Source organism: Branchiostoma belcheri, unplaced genomic scaffold, assembly GCF_001625305.1.
Source record: "Branchiostoma belcheri isolate BF01 breed outbred unplaced genomic scaffold, Haploidv18h27 scaffold589, whole genome shotgun sequence".
NCBI classification, from domain to species: domain Eukaryota; kingdom Metazoa; phylum Chordata; class Leptocardii; order Amphioxiformes; family Branchiostomatidae; genus Branchiostoma; species Branchiostoma belcheri.
In genome coordinates this window covers 8596-18769 of record NW_017804230.1, presented here as the reverse complement: position 1 = coordinate 18769, position 10174 = coordinate 8596, and the positions used below count along the sequence as shown (strand labels likewise).

At 40.1% G+C, this 10174-nt stretch overlaps 2 protein-coding genes across 2 annotated transcripts; both read left to right on the top strand.

Moving 5' to 3' along the window:
- Nucleotides 1-1158: 1158 nt before the first annotated feature.
- On the top strand, nucleotides 1159-3236 carry LOC109481937 (protein GPR107-like). Its single transcript, XM_019784555.1, has 4 exons — nucleotides 1159-1179; nucleotides 1494-1592; nucleotides 2194-2350; nucleotides 2963-3236. The coding sequence occupies exons 1-4, from the start codon at nucleotides 1159-1161 to the stop codon at nucleotides 2965-2967; spliced, it is 282 nt and encodes a 93-aa protein (XP_019640114.1). The 3' UTR covers nucleotides 2968-3236.
- A 4804-nt stretch (nucleotides 3237-8040) lies between these two features.
- LOC109481936 lies at nucleotides 8041-10170 on the top strand (the record flags this gene model as incomplete). Its single annotated transcript, XM_019784553.1, has 3 exons — nucleotides 8041-8264; nucleotides 9216-9702; nucleotides 10095-10170. Coding segments are annotated over exons 1-3 (622 nt in total), but the record flags the coding sequence as incomplete, so codon positions are not given.
- Nucleotides 10171-10174: the final 4 nt, after the last annotated feature.

The window sequence follows — 10174 nt, the reverse complement described above, 5'->3', positions numbered from 1 at the left end:
GGTAGAAAAGGTCGAGCATGCGTCTGTGTACGACAGACTCTTCTCTGGATACTCTCAATACTAATCCCACGCGGGGGCTAGCGAGGCAGCATTTCTTTCTACGAGCAGCTAGAGCTGTGCTTTCTTTTCCACTGAGGGTCAGGGAAAGTTTTTTTTAAGCCGGGGGGGACGGTCAGGAATTTTTTAAAGCCGTGGGGACGGTCAGGGAATTTTGTTAAGCCGTGGGGACGGTCAGGGAATTTTGTTAAGCCGTGGGGACGGTCAGGGAATTTTTTTAAGCCGGGGTGATGGTCAGGGAATTTTTTAAAGCCGTGGGGACGGTCAGGGAGTTTGTTTTAAGCCGGGGGGACGGTCATCGACATTTTTGTTGATGGGCCCTCTCACGCACCCCCTCCCCCGTACGAATGTGGAAAATACAAGCGAACAATGTACGGCTCTGGGCAGAGTTGACTATGACGAGAGCAAAGACGAACAAGGTCTAAACTATCAAAGTATTAAAATTTGACGGATACAGATGGTGGTCTAACGGCGGGAGATAGAACCGAGCGACGGGAAGAAAGTAAGGTAAGTAATGTTTGAAATTTCGTCCTCGTTCGGGTCATGTTTTTCGGTCTATCACTATGGTGACGAGGAACAACATAGGACACTGACAGAACTTAGGTGATGTGTTTTTAAATATTCATGTCATTGCGTACTGATGACAATAGTCGGCCTTGCTCTGGAATAATGAGAGCGTGTTTTCAGGCGAGTAACACAGGTGTGACGAGAATTTCTCGATATTGATTACTGTAATTCCTGATTTTTGTCACGGTAAATATGTTCGTTATATCTGTTCGTCACTTCTATACCGCAAACTTATCATTACCGTTAACAAATAATTCTCCGACTTTCTTTTCTCTGCACCTGATATCTCCAAGTCGCCCAATGATCATTGGTATGTAATATGCAAGTATAAAAACTAAAGGAAGAAGTCCTCGCTTTTACGGTATTCAATGTTGAGTTCCAGTGGGTGAGCGGGTTGTATGAGAAATCATTATTTATTAATATTTCAATTTGATAACATAAGATAGGGATTTCTATGCCATGGTGAATAAAGCTCCTGTCACACATTCAGAACCTTCTCCCTGTAGCATAAGTAGTCCAGTGGTTTAATGAGCGATGCTGCCTCTGGACCAAGAGGTACATGTAGTTCGAGTCCCTGCAGTTGTTGCACACCCGACATGCATAGGGATGTGTACATAAACGTCGCATCAGGTACAGGTACAAAGGATTAGGTACAGGTCTGGACCTGAACCTGTACCTAAACAATTTGACTAATTAACATGTAAATCTACCAGTACACATACCTAGACATGCATGCTACTGGAAAGGTTGCAGCCTCTAGAAGGGATGTGGGTACATGTAGTTGCTAGTCTTCAGGAGACCATGCTTGGCAGTAATATGTTTCTTCCATTGATCATCAAAGAAACAGTGTCAGTTTGTTGTTTTCATAGTGTTTGTTTGTTTGTACAGTCCCTATAATAACCATATTTTTCCTTCCACAGATTGTTTGCTACATATACTTCACAAGAATAATAGTCTACCTGTTGAAGGTGAGTTTTACATTATATATATATATATATCTGATTATGATATTTAAAAAAAGGAGAAAAAAAGTGTGTTTCTTGTTTCCCATCCAACCCTAACAAAAACCCACCAACGCTCTAGCCTTTTTTTGACCACTGGTTAGGCCATAAAATTTTCCACCTGACGTATGGATTTACAAAGATAATTTACATGTAACACATTTTCCGAATTTTTCTTCAGTAAATCAGGTGAAATACAAGCAAACGTGCTGCGCTCAAAAATTTGTCAATACATTTCAATATGCATTGTCAATACATGTACTGTTCCCTGTAACTGCATACATTGTACATTACATATAAATACTTTGCGGTTTGGAACGCAGTGCCTGTGCTGTGCAATGTGAACCAGTCAGATCTGCCCTGAGGAAGGTAACAGACGGTCACTGAAATGTCTGCTGATGAAATCTCTCTGTAACTTGCTCGTGTACCCTATTATAAATTATACAATCATGAAACCTTTTCACTTAGCCAAAGAAATCCTCATAGGATGGAAACTGTGTTCTGCCACATTATAGTACAGTATACATATTTTTTGACACATGTTGCCCCACTCCCCACCCCACCCCAGATCACAGTGCCGTTCCAGTATGAGTGGCTGGGTCAGTTCTTTGCGGAGCTGGCCACGTACGTGTTCTTTGTCATGACGGGCTACAAGTTCCGCCCTGTCTCCACAACCCCTACCTACAAGTCTCACAGGAAGACGAGGACATCGAGATGGAAGAAGTGTGAGTAACATCTTCTTATCTTGTCCTGTTATAGATAATGATCTGCCCCCATCTCTAACCCCTAAGGCCACACTGACTTGATTTAATGGATGACATCCTTTCCCCAAACTATAGTGCGCATGGGGGAATAAGATAAATTCGAGCCAAAATAAAGGTTGATTAACAACAGAGATGCAAAGCTGGTGTTGTGAATTTGCGGTAATGCATAGCGACTGTTACGACAAGTCGGTTGAGTTCCATGGAGCGTCGGTATCCTGAGTGCTGGAGGTTTTTTTTTTGAGAACAGGGAAAATCAATGTATGCCCAGATGTCATCCTTAAAATCAAATAGGTGTGGCCTAACCCTTCAAAAATACACAGTATGTATGTAGAGGGGATTCATTTCTCAAGCTAACCAACACCTCACACACAACAGTCCCTCAGTAAGACATCTGGAGCCGCATAGTTCCCGTTTATTCAGCCTGCCTTCAAAAATAGACAGTTTATCTTAACCTAGTGCTGAGTATGGGCTCTTGCACAGCCCCAAATTTACCTGCACTAAGGTGCATATGCACCCACTATTTGGAACCCTAGTAGTGTACCAAACAATCATGTTTGTTGTTCTCTCTCACAGTGTAACAGAAACAGGCTGGAACGAGGGCGTGGTCAGGGTCAACCAGGGGGGCAAGGTCACCAGCACCCAGGACGGCCTGGCCAATCCCAAGCCACCAGACAACAGCCATGACGCCTAAGCAAGCAGCTGTGTCGTTGGACAGTGTGAGAAAAAAGTGAGAAAGACTTCTTGCCAGGAGATTGCACATTGAGGAAAACTTAAGTCAATATTCTAGTCACTTATCTACATACTGAGTTAAAACCACACTATCCCAAATGAATGTATATTGACCCTTATGGAGCAAAAATTCCCAAAATTCCAACAGAAAATGGTTACTGGAAGGGCCCTTTGCTCATTTCTAGGGTACCACCAATAAAATGAAGGGCTCATCTTGGTGCTTGTTTCTGCACTTTCAAATACCCAAAGTATCAAATGCTGATTGAAATGTGCTAAAAATTAGTAAAATCATAAAGATTCAGAATATTTCCAGTTTTGCTGCTCTGAAATGGCATTGGATGCCTTTAACTTTTCTTACTATATAATATGCCAGTGCAATTTATTCTGTAATATTTAAAAAAGAACCTTATTTACAATGTCTATGAGTTGCTAGTCAGAACATTCATTCATATTTCTCATCCATAAACTCTATTCTATTCATCTCATTTTTAATGACTTTTGAAAACTTCATGACTTCGTTTGAGTCTCTCTGAGGTGTAAATATTTTTGTAGTTTTCTGGTACTTAATATCCACATTAAAATCATACACAAGTAGCTGTGTAACAAAGTAATAAGTTTGACTTTTGTTGGGTATGACCACAGACTAGTGCTGTGTACCAGTTTGCTGGACCAGTTCCGGACTTGTAAAATGTTGAGGTTTACATTAAAAAAAAAACTAGAAGTCAAGAATCGATTACAGACTTATTAAAAACATGTCAAGGGTGCCAACATGCAATTTTGTATGTGCCATGGATTTAGGTCAGGACTTACGAGTCCGGAACTGAACCCCTAAACCTCTGGACTTGAATCCGGACCTGAAGTTAAATGTGGGTTTAGGTACACAGATCAGACACTGGGGTTTTCTACTGATAGAGACTTGAAGTCTACTCAGTATTGTTACCATGCCTTTTGTAATGGTAAAGAAAGTGAACACTTAAAAATAACTGATTAGGTCATGACATATTCATTCATATTCTGGAAAGATTTGATTGTGTTCTTACTATTTTTGGGAAAACTACCTACATTAAGACTTACACTGTAGTGCTGAAAGCGGTCCATGTACAATAATGTATAATGAGCCAAATTGTAAACGATATGACTGCTATATGTGTACATGTACATAAGATGAAATTAATGAAAATAGTACATTGTAATTAGTATGCATTCAGAACAACTAAATATAATGTTCAGAATATAACTGAATGTAAAAATTTGTATTTGTTTGAATTGGCCAGTCAGTCTTACACATAGTTGCCAAATCACCACACATCATTAACATGGGATACTGTTAGAGTATGTTTCAACTTGCTATTCTTTAGTGTACCTTTAGGCCACAGAAATCTAATTTGTTGGTTTTTAGATTTTATTCTGAAAAAATATGAAAGGACAGGGCAATAGAAAACTTTCCAACAGGTTGAGTCAAATTTCATTCATCAAAGAAAAAGATGTCATCAACAACATTTCATCAAAGATATTAATTCTTTCATGAGATTTCATTTCTGTATATGCCCAGCTCTTGAGACTGAAATAGGAGCTGTTGTGGCTTACATTGTACTTTAGAAGATATATATAGAATACAACACGGTGTATTCCGTATCGCCCGAGGTACCAGCCCGACCGCGGGTCGGATCGCCCGACGGCCGAAGGCCGGAGGGAGATCCGATCCGCGGGAGGGCTGGGACCGAGGGTGATGCGGAATACACCGTGTTGTATTTTATTTATGTCATACCCGCCTAAGAAAACACGCCTTTCAATGCGAAATTAGCGAAAATTTGGTGTCCCTAAGCCCAAACAATGCAACAACATCAATTCCAACGACGGAATTTTGTGTTCGAATTTTCGAAAGCGGTGCAAGCGGTTAGGGCGAAACGCGTTCGAATCGTTCTATGGAACATTTGGAAGGGCCGGGCCGTACGCGTATAAGAACCCCCGGGCCGTACCGCTAGTTATCACACGGGCCGGAACACCCGTATCGAACGTAATCGCGGCCCAGGTAGGACATAAAAGTGTATACCCACCACTTGCACCGTATACTGTAAATCATCTCATATTCGTGGTAGCAAAATTTTGCGGCCTGAGAAAAATGGACAAATGAAAAAATGGTGGCAGGTGCGGAAGAGAGAAAGTAGGCGAATAATTTGTAGTACAGAAATGACCGCGAAAACCATGAATATAAAGCAATTTACAGTATACATGTATAAACATAGCTCAGGGAGCACTATATTGAGTTTTCGGTTATTGAAGTAGTAATGTACAAGTACATACTTTGTAGTAAATACAGGTAAAGCATATTAGTGTTTATTTGTCCAATATATAAATATCCAAACAAGGGATGATGTGAAAGTTTAACAGGGTCATACAATGTCATGTATTGGTGGTAACCAAAAAGACTTTCATTATTTTAAATGTGAAATTTGTCTTAGAGTCAATTCCGCGTCACCGAGTGGGTTGTTATTGTCATTATTTAGAAATGTTTTGAATTCTTTGTAATTGTTTGTCTAAGAAATTTCATAATTTGGAAATATTTTGAACATCTTGTCAATATTCTAAATAATTCCCTGGTTTTCTAAAACGTTTGAAATATTCCTGATGTGGATTATGGCATTTCCAATAGTTTCTAAATATTTTTAACAGCACTCTACCATTTTTTACCATTATTTCGAATTATTTCTAACATTTTGTAAATAGGTCAGTGGGATGGGAAGTAAGTAATTCACACATCCCTGTGAAGTACAGGGTAGACTGCCTGGGTGTCAGGCATTGATGCCTTACAACAAAAGAGCCACCAGTGTCCAGCAGTGAAATCTAAAAATATACAGAGGAAGACAGAAGAGTCGGATTAGCACCTACTTTTATGGGGGCAATTACCCACATCTACCATTTGGTTATTTGTTTGAAATATTTCTAAATATTTCGAATTGTGAAAAAAACACATGGGTAGTTCAAATTTATTCTAAATAAAGAGATCTTTGTACAGTCACTTTCAAAATGTTTCAGAAATATATAAATGAATTCAAATATATTCAAATTTTCATTTTCAAATTTTTGACGCGGAATGGACTCTACAGTTTTCTTTGAAAGCAATAAGATGTTTTTTATTTATGTTTCGTCTGTTGAAATATTTTGGGAGTTGTCTTTCACTTGTGATGATGATTTGGAGGTGAAATTCAAGTCACTTGAGTCTTTGGCTTCACATTTAAATAGTTTCATCACTATTATAATATAACAATACTATACAGGCTTAGATATTTTTGAGCAACAGTAGATTTATTGTTTATTTCAACATTGCACGCTGACCTTGAACCCATCATACTAGAGCTTGTACTTCAGTCTTAAAATCCTAATAATTACATCGGCAGAATGTACTGTGCCTGGGCAAAACCCAGATTTTTCAAAGGATGTTTGGTCAAGGTTAAATCTGAGTTTTGCCCATTGCAGACAATGTCTTTTCCAAAACTATGTTTGAAAACTACAGACAGGATGTCACCCTTAAACACGTGAGTACAGCCTTTAAGACTGAAATGCTATGCACAATACATTATCCGTGTAGGCGCAGTACATTGTACGTTATGCTGACGTACTCTGTTCGTGAAATGTTTTGTAGTGCCACAACTCTTCTGTTAAAGAGCAGCTGTATACTTGATGTAAATAGTTGTACATTGTACATGTTGGAAGTGGGTGAATAAAATGAAATCAATGGAATAACAAGGAGTCTGGCATTGTTTACTGTTTTCTTTTGTTCACATGCATATGTAGTAAAATTGCTGTAGGGGGTGTATGGCTGGACAAAACAAGGAATTGAGCTAAGACCCCATTCTTATGGGTCGTGGTGTAACGGCAGAGTGTTCGCTTCGGAACCAAGAGGTCCCAGGTTCGAATCCTGCCACGTCACTGACGTCCTTGGGAAAGGCACTTTACACGACTTTCCTCACTTAACTCAGGTGAATATGAGTATTTTCCTCTGTGTTGTGTAAAAATTAGGTCACAGCAACTCAATTTTATGAATGACATGCTCCGCAGATTCGAAATCCAATGCGATAGGGCGAAAACAAAACAAGGCGGGCAAAAAACGATTCCTACATTTTCGAATTCTGACAAGAAATTATACCTATACTGTGCTAATGTTACTGCCAACTATTACAACATCCATTTGTCACTGAAACAAATTTGAAAAACAAACGTTTTCAATCATTGTACAAATGGTTTTGATACAGTGGGTACATATTAAAGGAATGAAATACATCACTGCATCAAAATAAAAGACAAAACAATGAATCAGAGACTTGTCTTGTTTCCCCTCTTCATATGTATCTTCCATACACGTTCCGACATTGTAAGACATGCCATTTTTCCCATCTTCGGCCTGTTAGAGGGCAACATGAAATTCTTGTTTTTTTTTTCTTGTAAAAATCAGGCGAAAATCAATGCGCGCGCTGATGTCTTCCATAAGAATTACTTGCTGTCCCTAAGGCCTTGAAGTCATACGGACTCCAGCATGACGGTAACTGCCGTAATTCTTCCACCCAGAAATTCGTCAGTTTTGCCCCTCAATTATACCTGGTACTTGTGTGCAAGTAGCATGGTAGGTTTTGTAAATAAACTGCGCTGTTTGTAAAAATTGTATGTGACTGGTCAGTCGATACATGTTTACTTAATATTCCGACTCCGTGTAACGTTCAAGGGGAACCTGGGAAATTACCACTGTTCATGTTAGTTTCGAGAACAAACGCAAACAAATGAACATGAAAATAATCAGCAGGAACAAAATAGGTTTTAAGAAAGGTTTCATCTTACTTCCCACGATGTAAGGCCTCCCAAACTCAGCCGGTAGCCACGTAGCTGAAAACATTGGACTAGAATACGTACACGAGCACCCCCTTCGATCGCCTTCCACGATAACTATCGTGAAAAGGGGACCACCTTCCATCGATACATATCGGAAGGGCGTAGTCGGCCGGTCCTACAGCCGACGCCTTCCACGATAGCACAGCGATTCTCATGGATGGTGACATACGCTGGCTGATCAGGCGGGGTCACCGCCCCAGGGTATGCTGGGAAACCCAAAACCAACGCCGCGCTCGGCTTCGGTCTCAAATCACCACCACAGGTACGTGTGTTTGACTTGAAGTTTGATGGTTTATAGTTACTCTTAATGGTACATTTCTATTTGGTATTTCAGTGTGATTGTATGCTACCCATTTTTGAATGCTTTATGCGAAAGTTGAGGTTAAGGTTCGCCTGGAATTTTACCAAAAGTTTCCAGGAAATATCGAGGCATGGGGGAGGGGGGTGGTGAGGACGACCTAAAAGTTTCTACAAACTTTCTCGATCACTTTGATTTGAGTGCCTCTGTTCTTGAATATATAAGGTCCTAGGGTCAGATTTCCTGCATGGTCGGACCCATTCTGCGGTTTTGGGAGAGACTTGCGTAATTATGCGAGAAGAGACGGCCATCTTTCAGCCGGGCAGCTCACCTAGCTATAGGAAACCAGCTATAGTATGGTCGTAAATTTAACGTTATATATTCTCGGTAAAATAAATTAGCATTTGGCTACAGAAGAAAACTAATACATCTGATTAAACAGTATAAAAATATTCTATCCTCCTGTCAATGGCACTTTAATAGGCGCATCACGGTGCTCCAGGAGCGGCCGGGACCGTCTTTATATAATTCGGGTGGTGGGTGGTGCGTGTGCGACAAAAGGTGTGTGGGGGTGGTGGGTGGCTTATTTTATAAATGTTTAATAGAAAAAGTCAAAACAACTTGCAACAATGTTGACAAGTGATGGTGTTTGTTAGGGAATAATGTTCTTGCTCATTATACAGAAGAAACCTGTCCTTGCTTGAGTTAATAATTCTAATGAGAACAATTGTAAAGTACAACCTAAGCTATATGCGTTTCATTTTTTCTAAATCAGCATCTACTATATAGTACCAGGAAGATGGATTATACATGAATTGTGCAGAAGAGGGCACATTTGCAAATCTATTGAGGCATACTTTCTATAGTCTGGAACTGAGTAAGAAAATAATTGTTGCTATTTTTGCCTTATTTCAGAATGAAACATGGGAAAAGCCAGAGGCAAAGCAAGCACTTTCGGTGTGAAAGGCAGAAAGTGACGGCAAGGACTGTGATCTTTGACGACAGTCCAGCTCCAAAGAGATCCGTGATACGTGTCCCCATACCATTTGACAGTACACATACATTGCCCCAACATCCTTGTCCCAGCACAGCAGCAGCTGCTGTTGACACCTTATTCCCACCACAAGATGAACCGGAGCTAGCCCCGCCACAAACTCGCACTACATATTCAAAACAGAAGATAGCTACGCAGGAATCCTGGAACAATGTCAGAGACGACCTGTTCAACACAAGTGTTGAGATGGCAGTGCCCATCTCCTACACTTGCACCATCTGTCGAATGGAAGAGGAGTGCCTGATATTCCGGTGTAGGGAGTGTGGACCTGCAGCCATGTTCTGCATCGAGTGCCTGCGGAAGCAACATGAAAAACTGAACTCCTTCCATATGCCGGATAAGTGGGAGGTTTGTAAACTAAATGTACTATCCCAGTAACCGTTACACTATTTATTTTTCTCTATCTGCAGTTCATGCCTATATTACATAGATATATACATGGATCATGTAATTCCTCTGAGTGTATAATTTTTGTTCCTTTGCAGAAATATGTCTAATCAAAAACTTTCTATTAGTATATTATATATAGAGAGAGAGATAGTATGTGCAAAATAGATTTTGATGCACGCAATGATCATTGTAAATGTGAAAAGCATTAACAAAAGGGTGGTATCTTATCTCACATTATCTGTTAACTTTTATTCTTATATGCAAATGTTCAACAGATCTTTATTGAAATGTGAGCCAAGTATGCCTCTGTGTACTGTAAGACAATTCTTACTACCGGTATCTTCCCACAGGGGAGCTACTTCCGTCCATACCAACTCCACCACACCATGCAGTTACCTCATCATGCTTCCTGTACAACAAGGCTACGCAT

Coding starts and splice junctions, on each gene's coding strand:
- LOC109481937 (XM_019784555.1), top strand. CDS start 1,159: ATGCTGCCTCTGGACCAAGAG. Junction 1,180..1,493: donor TGCTGCCTCTGGACCAAGAG/GTACATGTAGTT, acceptor TTGTTTTCATAG/TGTTTGTTTGTTTGTACAGT. Junction 1,593..2,193: donor TAATAGTCTACCTGTTGAAG/GTGAGTTTTACA, acceptor ACCCCACCCCAG/ATCACAGTGCCGTTCCAGTA.